This window comes from Triturus cristatus, chromosome 11 (assembly GCF_964204655.1).
Source record: "Triturus cristatus chromosome 11, aTriCri1.1, whole genome shotgun sequence".
Lineage (NCBI taxonomy): Eukaryota > Metazoa > Chordata > Amphibia > Caudata > Salamandridae > Triturus > Triturus cristatus.
In genome coordinates, this window is record NC_140594.1 from 145,217,514 (window position 1) to 145,233,172 (window position 15,659).

The following is a 15,659-nucleotide window of genomic DNA, read 5'->3' on the forward strand; positions in this document are numbered from 1 at the left end:
TTTACAAACTTGGACCACCTGTAGGAGTAAATGGACTTGGTGGAGTGTCGCCTGGCCGATAAAATAACATCCACCACATCAGGTGGGAGAGAGAAAGAACTCAGGTTGCCCCGTTCAATTTCCAGGCATGAAGGTGTAAGCTCTGGAGGTGGGGGTGTAGAACCTGCCCCTGCGACTGCGAGAGGAGGTCTGCCCTCAGAGGGAGACGGAGCGGAGGGCACGAGGAGAGGTGGAGAAGATCTGTGTACCACACCCTTCTTGGCCAATCCGGGGCGATCAATATGACTTGGGCCCGGTCTTGGCGAATCTTCCTCAGAACCCGAGGAACCAAGGGTATGGGAGGAAACACGAAAAGGAATGGTGAGCCCCAACTCAACTGAAACGTGTCCCCCAACGCTCCCTGCATCGGATACTGGAGACTGCAGAATGACGGGCAGTGAGCATTCTCGTGAGTGGCGAACAGGTCCACCCGAGGTGTCCCCCACGTCCGAAAGACGTGACGAACCACCTCCGGATGGAGCCTCCACTCGTGATCGGCAGAGAACTGCAGACTGAGACTGTCCGCACGTACGTTCAACACACCGGCCAGATGATTTGTCATCAGACAAATCTGATGGTCCTGAGCCCAGGACCATAGACGCAGGGCCTCTCTGCATAGACAAAGAGACCCCACTCCTCCCTGCTTGTTGACATACCACATCGCGGTAGTGTTGTCTGTCAGGACTTGAATCGACTGACCGCGAAGGGAAGGGAGGAAGGCCTTGAGCGCCAAACGAATCGCCCGCAATTCCAGAAGGTTGATGTGAAGCAACCTTTCCTCTGGAGACCAAAGACCCTTGATCTCCAGATCCCCCAGATGAGCACCCCACCCTAGGGTGGAGGCATCCGTTATCACTGTGGCCACCGACGGAGTCAGATGGAAGGGCTTTCCTTGCGACAGATTGCCCTCCACACTCCACCAAGATAGATCCGCTGCAGCTTCTCTGGAGACCTTGATCGACTCCCTGAGGTCCCCGTTGTGCTGATACCACTGCTTGCGGAGGCACCACTGGAGCGCCCTCATGTGCCAGCGTGCATGGCTGACCAACAGAATGCAGGAAGCGAACAGACCGAGCAGGCGAAGGACCTTCAGAACTGGAACAACCGCTCCACTGTGGAATAAAGGGACCATCTCCTGAATGTCGAGAATTCTTTGTGGAGGAGGAAATGCTCGACACACAGTAGTGTCCAGTACTGCCCCTATGAACAGGTTGCGTTGAGAGGGCACCAGGTGAGATTTGGGCACATTGATCGAAAAACCCAAGTCGAATAGCAGCTGAGATGTTACCTGCAGATGACGCTGCACCATCTCTGGGGACTCTGCCTTCAGAAGCCAGTCGTCCAGGTAGGGGAAAACCGGAATCCCCGACCTCCTGAGATGAGCAGCCACCACTGCCATCACCTTTGTGAAGACTCGAGGTGCGGTAGTAAGACCAAACGGGAGGACCGCAAACTGGTAGTGTTGCGACCCAACCGTAAAACTGAGATACTTCCTGTGCGAATTCAGGATTGGGACATGAAAGTATGCATCCTGCAAGTCGAGCGACACCATCCAGCCTCCTTGCTGCAACGCTTGAAGAACCTGCGCAAGGGTCAGCATCTTGAATTTCTCCTGTTTCAGGTAAAAGTTCAAGATTCTGAGGTCCAGTATCGGACGCAATCTGCCGTCCTTTTTGGGAATCAGGAAATACCGGGAGTAGCATCCCTGACCCCTTTCCTGCTCCGGAACCACCTCTATTGCACCCTTTTGAAGCAAAGCTAGAACCTCTTTCTGCAGGAGAAGCAGATGGTCCTCTGAGCAGTAACCTTGGCAAGGAGGGTAAGGGGGAGGAAACTCCCGAAAGGGAAGGGCGTACCCAGTCTCTACGAGGTTCAAAACCCAAAGGTCTGTCGTAACAGATTTCCAACCTAGAAAGTAGGACACCCGACCCCCCACAGGTCTTACATGATCCGGGATGGGGGATCTAGGGCTGCTTCCCTGAAGCCTCATTGGGAGCAGAGGAGGAGGAAGAAGAAGAGGGGTTGCGTCCAGAACCTCTCTGACCCCTTTGTCTCCCACTATAGGACCTATAGAGGGAATTCTGCTGTTGCTGCTGCTGCTGTTGCTGCTGAGGCTGTCCGAAGGAGCGAAAGGATGATCTTCCGAAACCCCTAAACTTTTTAAAAACAGATCCCTTAGCAGGTGCTTGCAGACCCAAAGACTTAGCCGTTAACCTGCTGTCTTTAAATCTTTGTAGGGCAGAGTCTGCCTTTTCTCCAAATAACTTCTGCCCATCAAACGGCAAATCCACTAATGCGGCCTGAACATCCGCGGAGAATCCAGATGAACGGAGCCACGCCTGCCTTCTCGTGGCTATGGATGAGCCCATTATTCTCGCCACCGAATCTGCCGTATCAAGCCCTGATTGGATCACCTGTCTGGCAGCGGCCTGAGAGTCTGCAACTACCTCCAAGAAGGACGCCTTATCACCCTCAGGCAGCTTAGGGGCTAAAGACTTCATTGAGTCCATTAAGGCATGCACGTAACGACCCAGCAAGCACGTGGCATTGGAAGACTTTAGTGCCATACTTCCTGAAGAGAAAGTCTTTTTAGCCGCCTGGTCGACCTTTTTGGACTCCCTATCTGCAGGAGACTGAGGGAAAGCCCCCGAAGCGTGCTTTGAGCAGGATGCCTGCACAACTAGGCTCTCTGGAGACGGGTGTGTAGATAGAAAATCCGGATCCCCAGGCGCCAACCTGTATCTTCTCGCCACCTGTCTGAACACCGCCGGAGAAGAAAGTGGTTTTCTCCATACCTCCAAAACAGGCTCCAAGATGGCCTCATTAAAAAGCAGTAAAGGCTCTGAAGTCAACGTAGGAGAGTGCAGCACCTCCGTCAGCAAGTTAGACTTATACTCTGCAGAGGGTAACTGTAAATCTAACAGTTCTGCGGCCTTTTTAATAACCACATGATAGGGTGCCAATTCTTGTGGTGGAGATGATCTTGATGAAGTGTGCTCCCACTTTGGGGTCGTATCCAGGCCACTAGCCTCTTGTATCCCCTCAAATTCATCAGAGGATGTGTCCATCTCACCTTCCTCTACCTCTGCTCTATACCTTCCTTCTTCCAATACCCTTTGGGCGTCCCTTCTTGATCGAATCCGGGGAGCCGGCATTGTCGACGTCGTACGCGGCGTCGGTGGAGCCAGAGGTATTGGAGTCGGCAGCGCCATAGACGGAGTCGGCGGCGCCGGACGCGGCGCCGATGGAGTCGGCAACGGCGTCGAGGAAGGCTCTGAAGCAGGATGATCCAGCCGAAGCCGTGACGGATCCCCAGACGGCGCCGGAAACTGCCTCGAAGGCGCCACCGGCAGAAAGGACATAAAGGGGGCCTGAGCGTAATGCTGCGGCACCCCTAGCGTATACACCATGGGACCCACGGGACCAGTTGGTGCTCCGGATGGGAAGGCCGCCCTATTAAAGATACCATACATGGCATTCAAGAAATGTGTAGAATCAGTACCTGGAGCCGGGAACTGAGGATAAGGTACTGAACCTGTATCCCTCTGCGGAGTACCTGGCGAGCGGCGCCGCAGTGTCCTCTACTGGAGCCGTAGAATCTTCAGGCACCGGAGTAGGCTCTTCCCTTTGTTCCTGTTTACCATCAGAAACAGGCGACTCCACTGGAACCGGAGACGACGCCGGTGACGGCGCCGGTGACTGCGCCGGGGACTGCGCCGGTGGTCGCGCTGGAGCCCGCTTCGGCGAAGGAGATCCTCCCGGAGACTTAGAAGGAGAAGGTGACAAGTCCTTACTTCGACGTCGTCGGGGCGAAGTCGACCTTGACTTCCTGCTCTTCGAAGACCGGCGTCGTGAAGAATGTTTCCTTTTTTTGTGGTGTTTCTTCGACTTCGACGACCTCGAAGTCGACGACTCCGGCCTCGACTTCTCCTTCTTTCTCCCTCTCTTCTTCTTACCGATCTTCGCCATAAACAGCTTAGCCTTCCTTTCCTTCAATGCCTTCGGATTCATCCTCCTACAGCATGCACAATCTTCAACATCGTGGTCCGACGAAAGGCACCACAAGCAGTCCTCATGTGGGTCCGTCATCGACATATGGCCCCCACATTCCCTACAGGGCTTAAAGCCCGACTTCCTCGTCGAAGACATTACAGATTTTACAACAGTAACACCTTACAACTACAAAGTAGCAGGAGAGTACTGGAAAAACAGTTGTGCGTCGACGGCGCGGAAAAAAGGGAACTGACGTCATCACGCCGACGTGGGCCTCTTATGGCTCCGGTGACGTCATACGGAGTCGCGAGCGGAGCCGATGCATTATGACGTCGCCCACGTCGACGTGGAGTGCTGGGGAAAAAAGTTCCGTGGAATGCTGGCGCAGGGGATATTCACAAGGTGAGGAATCCACTGGCAGATGTATCCATCAGAAATATTGTCACACTGTGATCTCGAGTCAAAGAGTTCGACATTACTCCTTGAACTAGATCTGGTTCACACGAGAAGGTGTGTATTTTTCTTTGTAAACAAAACAAGCATCGGCCTATAGCCACTGTTAACTTCTAACTTGCCAACTGCAACCAAGTCCCTGGTCTGGAACTCAACTCGCTGGCACATCCCTTAACCGCTTCTCTATAATCCTTTCCACTCAGTTCCGTTAGCACATAACGTTTCCTATTGCTATGCTCCCCCCAGTGGCAAACACTCTTACCCCTTATACCCTCCTGCTCCCAACCCCCTCCTCATGCCCTTTTGTGCTGCCCCTCTGTTTTAAGCCACAAACTTATATAAGCACAGGTGACACAAAACATTTAGAGTCTGATTTAGAATTTGGAGGACACAGAACTTTTCCACAAATGTGGCATTGTAATCTGTTTCGCAAACTGATGGCCCACCCATTCTAACAGTCATGCTGCCGCGAGGGGTGTACTTGCTGGTTCTACCTTCAGAAGCCCTACATTGATGGCTCGACAGAGTTGAGGCCATCATTGTAGGTGCATCAGACCATCTGCAGCATACAGTGGATGGACTGCTGTACTTTTTTTTATCCTCATTTCAGGGTTTCCAAACAGGAAATAATTACAAAAGCCTTATGATGCTTCCATGGTGTCAGGGACATACATTTTTGTTACAAAAACAAACTCTCACTTTGGGAGTCTGTTTTTGAAAAACAGAAAGGTTTGTTGCGTGGTCACCTGAAATATGACCCCGCTCAGCAAGCTTTCAGTGCCTTTAGAGGAGCCACCATATCAGCAGTTCCTATGAAGGCACATATATCTCTGCAGGGCCAGTCGAGAGTTCTAAATATGGTGGGAGGTAACCCAGCCAGGATAGCCGAAGTAAAGACTCACACCTCCCTGACAGATAACAGGCCACCCCCGCCACACTCTAAATGAGAATCTTAATATTGAAAACTATATCTAACCAAGATTACCATCACACTAGAATGCCTTACCTTTGCCAAAAGAAATCCTTCTGAAAAGAGCATTATTTCACAGATTTGCTGTAGATCTGGCACAATCACAACCACAGGCCTGAAGAGAGCCTTCACCGACTCTGGGAGCTCTGTGCGGCCAGCATAACCAGGATTCATGGTGATGAAGATTCCCATCCGGCTATCCAAAGCGATTTCTTGCCCTTCAAACTGGAGTCAATAACTAAAGTTACTATGGTGGGCATTGTTCAGTTTATTTAAAAAGTAATACAACAATTGTATTTAAAGATAATATACTCATGTACCAATTTTAATACGCTACCTTTTAAATAATTGAATGCAAGTCATACCTGAAATCTCTCTAGGTGATGGATAAGAGCATTTCTGATAGTTTGTATCTGCGATGAGATGACGGAGAGCACAGAGGCATCAATTCGATTGAACTCATCAAAGCACCCCCATGCCCCACATTGGGCAAGGCCAGAAAATATTTTACCAACTGCCTAAATTCAAAAGAAGAGGCAATTATTGTTACTTAAAACATAGCAACATATAGATAATCAGTTTACACTGCACTACAAGCTCACAGTCAATCATGATTTATATTGGGGAAATCCCATATTCACTGTGAAAAGGCAGTTAAAAATGGTGAAAAAGATATATACAAACTCATTAACAAGCTGTCCTCTAGTAAGCAACTGCTTCAGTCTTGGCTAGGAACAGTAAAAGTGCAGATTTATGTTAAAAGGACTCTCAGAATATTTCAGCATATTATTAATCTATCGCTCTAATACATTTCATTTAATTGATTTTCAAGACTTGAAGAATGGTTTAAAAAACCCTAAGCATTTGTGATTAGGATTTTGTTTGAACCCTCTAATCACCAATTATGCGTCACTTAACAAAGGAACCTTCATACATTGCTACTGTCAATTTGAAAACCGCCTTTATCAATGATATTGTGCAAGCCATGCTGAGAGATACAAGAGTCAGGAGAAACTGCCAGGATTCCCAGCAGAGCCACAAGAGATGGTAGGTTTGACTCAGATGAACAAGTTACTTACCTTCGGTAACGCTTTTTCCGGTGGATACAGTATCTGCCTGTGGATTGCTCACCTTGTGAATATCCCCTGCGCCAGCAACATTCGGAAACATTTGTAGCAGTCCACACCGATGAGGTCGAAGACGACGTCACAGAGGCACGGCTCCGCTCGCGACTCCACTGACGACACCGGCTCCATAAGAAGACCATCGAGGCACACGGACGGACTGACAGCAATATATACACAGTATACACAGTACATAATAAACAAATGTTATGTTATGTTATGTTAATGAGACTTGCAAAGCGCACTGCTACCGTTAGGTGTCCTGGCGCTGAAATGCATTGCCTACTGGTTGAGAGGATGAAAGCATGAACAAAAGGGAACTGTTAGGAGAAAAGCCAGGTTTTGAGACCCCTCCTAAACTCCAAGAGGCCGGAGGCCTCTCTAAGCTGCGAAGGGAGACTGTTCCAGAGCTTAGCAGCACAGTAGAAGAAACTTCTGCCCCCCCCCAACTGGCTGTTTTAACTCGTTGAACTTGTACCTGCCTTGCTGTGGTTGAGCAAAATACCCTGGAAGGGGTATACCAATGTAGATGTTTTCTCATAAATTCTGGCCCACATCCTTCCAGGGTTTTGAAAACAATGCAAAGGGCCTTGAATTCAATCCGCTGTCTCATAGGTATCCAATGAAGGTCCCAAAGTCCCTTTCTTATGGATACAAACTTAGGGATGCCCAGGAGGAGTCTGGCAGCAGCATTTTGTACCGTCTGTAATCGGCTGAGCTGCCTTTTGTGAATATTGATGTAGAACGCATTACAGTAGTCTAGGCGGGACATGACAAGTGCCGTTACTGCTGTTCTGAGGCAGTCATCCAAAAGGAAACGCTTAATTTTCCTCATAATTCTGAGTATAAAAAAGCAGGATGATACCACCTTAGTGTGGATATTAAAATAGAAAGGCAAAAGAAACAACACAATGCCTTTGACAGCAACAAATACATATACTAAAGGTATACAAGGGTGGACAACGGGGAGGCGGGTGGGTCAGTGAGGAATCCATAGGCAGATACTATATCCACCAGAAAAAGCGTTACCGAAGGTAAGTAACTTGTTCTTCTGATGGATACATCTGCCAGTGGATTCCTCACCTTGTGAATAGATTCCCACAGCAGTCCCCACTCCCGGAGGAGGGTGTCCACCCTTCTATACAAAAAAGTCCTGAAGGACGGAACGAGCAAAGTGTCCGTCCCTCCTCACCTCGGAGTCTAAACAATAATGTTTTGCAAAAGTGTGGAGGGAGGCCCAAGTTGCCGCCCTACAAATGTCCTCCACAGGAACACCCTTAGACAAAGCAGAAGTGGAAGACTTAGCTCTAGTAGAATGGGCTCTTAAACCCTCTGGAGGTTCCTTACCAGCCAAAGAGTAGCATATCTTGATGCACAAGACAATCCATCTGGAAAGGGTGCGCTTGTGCACCGCTCTGCCTTTCCTGCAGCCAACAAAGCCCACGAAGAGCTGGTCCTCAACTCGAAAGTCTTTTCTCCTGTCAAGGTAGAAGCTCACTGCCCTCTTAGGGTCCAAGCGGTGAAGTCTCTCCTCCTCTTTGGAAGGGTGAGGGGGAGGATAGAAGGTAGGGAGGGTAATGGACTGCCCCAGATGGAAGGGAGTTACCACTTTAGGCAGAAATGCAGCCCTGGTCCTGAGTACCATTCTTTCAGCATGAATGGTCAAGAACGGGGGTTTTGAACTCAGAGCTTGAAGCTCACTTACCCTCCTTGCCGAGGTGATTGCAATAAGAAAAACCGTCTTAAAAGACAACAGTCTCAAAGGACACTTGTGTAAGGGCTCGAAGGGAGAACCCATAAGATAAGTTAAGACAAGGTTTAAGTCCCATTGAGGCACAATAAAGGGAGTAGGAGGAAACTTGTTCGTAAGGCCCTTTAGAAATCGTAGAACAATAGGTGATTTAAACAATGACGGCTGATCCGGCAAGCAAAGGAAAGCCGACAAAGCCGATGAGTATCCCTTAACAGTAGCCACAGCAAAACCTTGCTGAGCAAGAGAAAGGGCAAACTGCAGAATGTCAGATAAACGAGCCTTCAAAGGATCAATTGACTTCTCTCCACACCAGAGTACAAATTTAGACCACCTATAGGAATAGATCGATTTGGTGGAATGACGTCTGGCAGACAAAATTACATCTACCACATCAGGCGGGAGAGAAAAAGAATTCAGGTTGCCCCGTTCAATCTCCAGGCATGAAGGTGTCAGCTCTGGAGGTGGGGGTGTAGAACCTGCCCCTCCGATTGCGAGAGGAGGTCTGCCCTGAGAGGGAGACGGAGCGGAGGGCACGAAGAGAGGTGGAGAAGATCTGTATACTACACCCTTCTTGGCCAATCCGGGGCGATCAATATGACTTGGGCCCGGTCTTGGCGAATCTTCCTCAGAACCCGAGGAATCAAGGGTATGGGGGGAAACGCGTAAAGGAGTTGTGAGCCCCAACTCAACTGAAACGCGTCCACCAACGCTCCCTGCATCGGATACTGGAGACTGCAGAATGACGGGCAGTGAGCGTTCTCGTGAGTGGCAAACAGGTCCACCCGAGGAGTTCCCCACGTCCGAAAGACGTGACGAACCGCCTCTGGATGGAGCCTCCACTCGTGGTCGGCGGAGAACTGCCGACTGAGACTGTCTGCACGCACGTTCAGAACTCCGGCCAGATGATTTGCCATCAGACAAATCTGATGATCCTGAGCCCAGGACCGGAGACGCAGAGCCTCTCTGCAGAGACAAAGAGACCCCACTCCTCCCTGCTTGTTGACATACCACATCGCGGTAGTGTTGTCCCTCAGGGCTTGAACCGACTGACCGCGAAGGGAAGGGAGGAAGGCCTGGAGTGCCAAACGTATCGCCCGCAATTCCAGAAGGTTAATGTGAAGTAGCCTTTCCTCTGGAGACCAAAGACCTTTGATCTCCAGATCCCCCAGATGCGCACCCCACCCTAAAGTGGATGCATCCGTTATTACTGTGGCCACCGACGGAGGTAGATGAAAGGACTTTCCTTGAGACAGATTGCCCTCCATACTCCACCAAGACAGATCCGCCGCAGCTTCTCTGGAGATCCTCACAGACTCCCTGAGATCTCTTTTGTGCTGATACCACTGCCTGCGGAGACACCACTGGAGCGCCCTCATGTGCCAGCGTGCATGGTTGACCAACAGAATGCATGAAGCAAACAGACCGAGCAGACGAAGGACCTTCAGGACTGGAAGGACCGCTCCATTGTAAAATAAAGGAATCATTTCCAGTATGTCGAGAATCCTCTGTGGTGGTGGGAATGCTCGACACACAGTAGTGTCCAGTACCGCCCCTATGTACAGGTTGCGCTGAGAGGGCACCAGGTGAGATTTGGGCACATTTATCGAGAAACCCAATTTGTACAACAGCTTAGTTGTTATTCGCAGATGATGTAGCACCTTCTCCGGCGACTCGGCTTTGATCAGCCAGTCGTCCAGATAGGGGAGAACCGAAATCCCCGACCTCCTAAGATGTGCTGCCACCACTGCCATCACCTTCGTGAAGTCTCGGGGTGCAGTAGTAAGACTAAACGGAAGGACCGCACACTGATAATGTTGCGATCCTACCGTAAACCGGAGATACTTCCTGTGCGACTTCAGGATGGGGATGTGGAAATACGCATCCTGCAAGTCGATCGACACCATCCAGTCCTCCTGATTCAGCACCTGAAGAACCTGCGCAAGGGTGAGCATCTGGAACTTTTCTTGCTTCAGATAAAGATTCAAGATCCTGAGGTCCAATATCGGACACAGTCTGCCGTCCTTTTTTGGAATCAGGAAATACCGGGAGTAGCATCCCTGACCCCTCTCCTGCTCTGGAACCACCTCTATCGCACCTTTTTGTAATAATTTCAGGACTCCCTCCTGTAGGAGAAGACGGTGGTTCTCTGAGCAAGCCCCTTGACAAGGAGGGTAATTTGGAGGGAATTCCCGAAAGGGAAGGGCATACCCATTTTCTACAAGATCCAGAACCCAAAGGTCTGTAGTAACTGATTCCCAATCTTGTAGAAAATGGGTAAACCGGCCCCCCACAGGACCAACATGATCCAGAATGGCGGATCTAGGGCTGCTTTGCGTTGGTAGGAGGGGCTGAGGAAGAGGAAGAGGAGGAGGAGGTGGAGGAGGAGAGTTGACGGCCACGTCAGCGACCCCTGATTCTACCTCTGTACCCCTTATACAGAGAGCTCTGCTGTTGTTGCTGCTGTTGCTGTTGGGTCTGCCTGTAGGAACGAAAGGTTGCCCTTCCGAAACCCCTATTTCTCTTAAACGATCCTCTTGACTGGGATTGAAGACCCAAAGACTTAGCCGTAGCCTTACTTTCCTTAAAATGTTCAAGTGCAGCATCTGCCTTTTTGCCAAGTAGTTCAGAGCCATCAAAAGGCAAGTCCAACAGCGGTGATTGCACATTAGGGGAAAGCTCTGAAGACTTAAGCCACGCACCCCTCCTAGTGGCAACAGAAGAATGACTCTTGCTACTGAATCCGCTGTGTCCAGTCCACTTTGTATCACCTGACGTGCTGCTGCCTGGGCATCCGTCAAGACCTCATTAGAGCCAGCCCTATCCTCCTCAGATAGTTTTGGAGCCAATTTCTTTGCAGAATCCATGAGCGCATGAATATAGCGTCCCAAAAGGAAAGTGGAATTTGTAGATTTAAGGGCCATGCTGGCCGATGAAAAGACCTTTTTGGCCGACTGATCTAGTTTTTTAGCTTCTCTGTCACTTGGGACCTGAGGAAACGCACCCTTAGATTTCCCTGAACAAGCAGCCTGAACCACCAAGCTCTCAGGCGACCGATGTGAAGTTAAAAACTCTGGGTCCCCTGGAGCTGCCCTATACCTCCTGGCAACTGTTTTAGAAACTGCGGGAGCAGAAAAAGGCTTACGCCACACCTCCATTACAGAATCTATAATGGCCTCATTAAATGGCAACAATGGTTCTGAAACCGTAGTAGGAGAATGCAGTACCTCTGTTAGAATGTTTGACTTGAATTCAGTAGTAGGCAACTGCAGATCTAACAGCTCAGCTGCCTTCCTTATGACTGCATGATATGGAGCCACATCCTTTGAGGGTTCATCAGAAGGTGGAGTAATTTCCCATTCAGGAGATAAATCCAAGCCACTAGCCTCCTGAAGCGGGATATAAGGAGACTCAGAGGCGGGATGGTGTGCTAACGAACAAGTTACTTACCTTCGGTAACGCTTTTTCTGGTGGATACAGTATCTGCCTGTGGATTCCTCACCTTGTGAATATCCCCTGCACCAGCATTCCACAGAACTTTTCTTTCCCAGCACTCCACGTCGACGTGGGCGACGTCATAATGCATCGGCTCCGCTCGCGACTCCATTCAACGTCACCGGAGCCATAAGAAGCCCACGTCGGCGTGATGACGTCAGTTCCACCCATTTTTTCCGTGCCTTTGAGGCGAACAGGTGGACTAACGACAGACTCAAAGAATACACAGTATACAATATACTAATACATATACATAATATGCAAAGGAAAGGAATGCAAAGTAAACCAAGCATTTCCTACAACTGTAACATACAGCATAAAAACATATCTACAAGACCTTTTTCATGGTATACAAAGGTGGACAACGGGGAGGTGGGTGGGTCAGTGAGGAATCTACAGGCAGATACTGTATCCACCAGAAAAAGTGTTACCGAAGGTAAGTAACTTGTTCTTCTGATGGATACATCTGCCAGTGGATTCCTCACCTTGTGAATAGATTCCCACAGCAGTCCCCACTCCCGGAGGAGGGTGTCCACCTTCCTATACCAGAAAGTCTTGCAAAACAGAGCGCGCAAAGTGGCCCTCCCTCCTCATCTCTGAGTCCAAGCAATAATGCTTTGCGAAGGTATGGAGGGAGGCCCAAGTCGCGGCCTTACCAATATCTGCCACAGGAACACCCCTGGCCAAAGCAGATGTGGATGATTTAGCTCTAGTTGAATGAGCGCTAATACCCTCAGGAGGAGTCTTACCAGCCAGGGCGTAGCAGATCTTGATGGCAAGGATAATCCATCACGACAACGTGCGCTTGTGCACCGCTCTCCCTTTGGAATGTCCAACATAACCCACGAAGAGCTGATCGTCCAGACGAAAGTCCTTCGTTCTGTCCAAGTAAAAGCTTACAGCTCTCTTTGGGTCCAGGCGATGAAGCCTTTCCTCCTCTTTGGAAGGATGAGGAGGAGGATAGAAAACAGGGAGAGTAATGGACTGCCCCAAATGAAACGGAGTGACAACCTTTGGCAGGAAGGCAGCCCTGGTCCTCAGAACCATCCTTTCAGCATGTAAGGTAAGAAAAGGAGGTTTGGAACTAAGAGCTTGAAGCTCACTCACCCTCCTTGCCGAGGTTATCGCTACAAGAAAAACCACCTTAAAGGACAACAGCCTCAAAGGACAACTATGAAGAGGCTCAAATGGGGACCCCATTAGAAAGGTTAAAACAAGATTAAGGTCCCACTGAGGCATTACAAAAGGAGTGTGAGGAAACATGTTTGTAAGGCCCTTGATGAACCTCAGAACAACCGGAGATTTAAACAGTGATGGTTGATCTGGAAGGCACAGAAAAGCCAATAAGGCCGAAAGATAGCCCTTGACCGTGGCCACAGCACAGCCCTGCTGAGCCAAGGAAAGAGCAAACTGGAGAACATCAGAAAGATGGGCTTTTAAAGGGTCAATGGACCTCTCTCCACACCATTTTACAAATTTAGACCACCTGTAGGAGTAAATGGACCAGGCGTCGGCTCCGCAGTATCCGGAGTGTCGCCTAGCCGATAAAATAACATCCACCACATCAGGTGGGAGAGAGAAGGAACTCAGGTTGCCCCGTTCAATCTCCAGGCATGAAGGTGTAAGCTCTGGAGGTGGGGGTGTAGAACCTGCCCCTCCGACTGTGAGAGGAGGTCTGCCCTCAGAGGGAGACGGAGCGGAGGGCACGAGGAGAGGTGGAGAAGATCTGTATACCACACCCTTCTTGGCCAATCCGGGGCGACCAATATGACTTGGGCCCGGTCTTGGCGAATCTTCCTTAGAACCCGAGGAATCAAGGGTATGGGAGGAAACGCGTAAAGGAGCTGTGAGCCCCAACTCAACTGAAACGCGTCCCCCAACGCCCCCTGCATCGGATACTGGAGACTGCAGAATGACAGGCAGTGCGCGTTCTCGAAAGTGGCAAACAGATCCACCCGAGGAGTTCCCCACGTCCGAAAGACGTGACGAACTACCTCCGGATGGAGCCTCCACTCGTGGTCGGCGGAGAACTGCCGACTGAGACTGTCCGCACGTACGTTCAGCACCCCGGCCAGATGATTTGCCATCAGACAAATCTGATGGTCCTGAACCCAGGTCCATAGACGTAAGGCCTCTCTGCATAGACAAAGAGACCCCACTCCTCCCTGCTTGTTGACATACAACATCGCGGTCGTGTTGTCTGTCAGGACTTGAATCGACTGACCGCGAAGGGAAGGAAGGAAGGCCTTGAGCGCCAAACGAATCGCCCGCAATTCCAGAAGGTTGATGTGAAGCAACCTTTCCTCTGGAGACCACAGACCTTTGATCTCCAGGTCCCCCAGATGCGCACCCCACCCTAAGGTGGATGCATCCGTTATCACTGTGGCCACTGATGGAGGTAGATGAAAGGGCTTTCCCTGCGACAGATTGCCCTCTACACTCCACCAAGACAGATCCGCTGCAGCTTCTCTGGAGATCTTGACCGACTCCCTGAGATCCCCGTTGTGCTGATACCACTGCTTGCGGAGGCACCACTGGAGCGCCCTCATGTGCCAACGTGCATGGTTGACCAACAGAATGCAGGAAGCGAAGAGACCGAGCAGGTGAAGGACCTTCAGAACTGGAACAACCGCTCCACTGTGGAATAAAGGGACCATCTCCTGAATGACGAGAATCCTTTGAGGAGGAGGGAATGCTCGACACACAGTAGTGTCCAGTACTGCCCCTATAAACAGGTTGCGTTGAGAGGGCACCAGGTGAGATTTGGGCACATTGATTGAAAAACCCAAGTCGAACAACAGCTGAGTTGTCACCTGCAGATGACGCTGCACCATCTCTGGGGACTCTGCCTTCAGAAGCCAATCGTCCAGGTAGGGGAAAACCGGAATCCCCGACCTCCTGAGATGAGCAGCCACCACTGCCATCACCTTTGTGAAGACTCGAGGTGCGGTAGTAAGACCAAACGGGAGGACCGCAAACTGGTAATGTTGCGACCCAACCGTAAAACGGAGATACTTCCTGTGCGACTTCAGGATTGGGACATGGAAGTACGCGTCCTGCAAGTCAAGCGACACCATCCAGTCTCCTTGCTGCAACGCTTGAAGAACCTGCGCAAGGGTCAGCATCTTGAATTTCTCCTGTCTCAGGTAAAAATTCAAGATTCTGAGGTCCAGAATCGGACGCAATCTGCCGTACTTTTTGGGAATCAGGAAATACCGGGAGTAGCATCCCTGACCCCTTTCCTGCTCCGGAACCACCTCTATTGCACCCTTCTGAAGCAAGGCTAGCACTTCTTTCTGCAGGAGAAGCAGATGGTCTTCCGAGCAATAACCTTGGCAAGGAGGGTAAGGGGGAGGAAACTCCCGAAAGGGAAGGGCGTACCCAGTCTCTACGAGGTTCAAAACCCAAAGGTCTGTTGTAATAGATGTCCAACCCCGTAGAAAGTAGGACACCCGACCCCCCACAGGTCTTACATGATCCGGGATGGGGGATCTAGGGCTGCTTCCCCGAAGCCTCATTTGGAGCAGAGGAGGATGAGGAAGAAGAGGGGTTGCGTCCAGAACCTCTCCGACTCCTTTGCTTCCCTCTATAGGACCTATAGAGGGGATTCTGCTGCTGTTGTTGTTGCTGCTGCTGTTGGGGCTGTCTGAAGGAGCGAAAAGATGTTCTTCCGAAACCCCTAAACTTTCGAAAAGACGAACCCCTAGCAGGAGCCTGCAGACCCAAGGACTTCGCCGTCAGTCTGCTGTCCTTAAATCGCTGAAGGGCAGAGTCTGCTTTCTCCCCAAACAACTTCTGTCCGTCGAATGGCAGATCAACCAACGTAGCTTGAACA

General features: G+C 50.4%; 1 protein-coding gene across 1 annotated transcript in view; it reads right to left on the reverse strand.

The window, feature by feature from the left end:
* DNAH10 (dynein axonemal heavy chain 10) overlaps positions 1–15,659 on the reverse strand; it is a 1,995,301-nt gene that overhangs the window by 1,017,305 nt on the left and 962,337 nt on the right. The window contains exons 34-35 of the mRNA XM_085636177.1: positions 5,821–5,973; positions 5,492–5,680 (exon numbers count right to left, since the gene is read on the reverse strand). Of these exons, the coding sequence (XP_085492303.1) occupies positions 5,492–5,680; positions 5,821–5,973 (342 nt within the window). The remainder of the gene's footprint in view (positions 1–5,491; positions 5,681–5,820; positions 5,974–15,659) is intronic.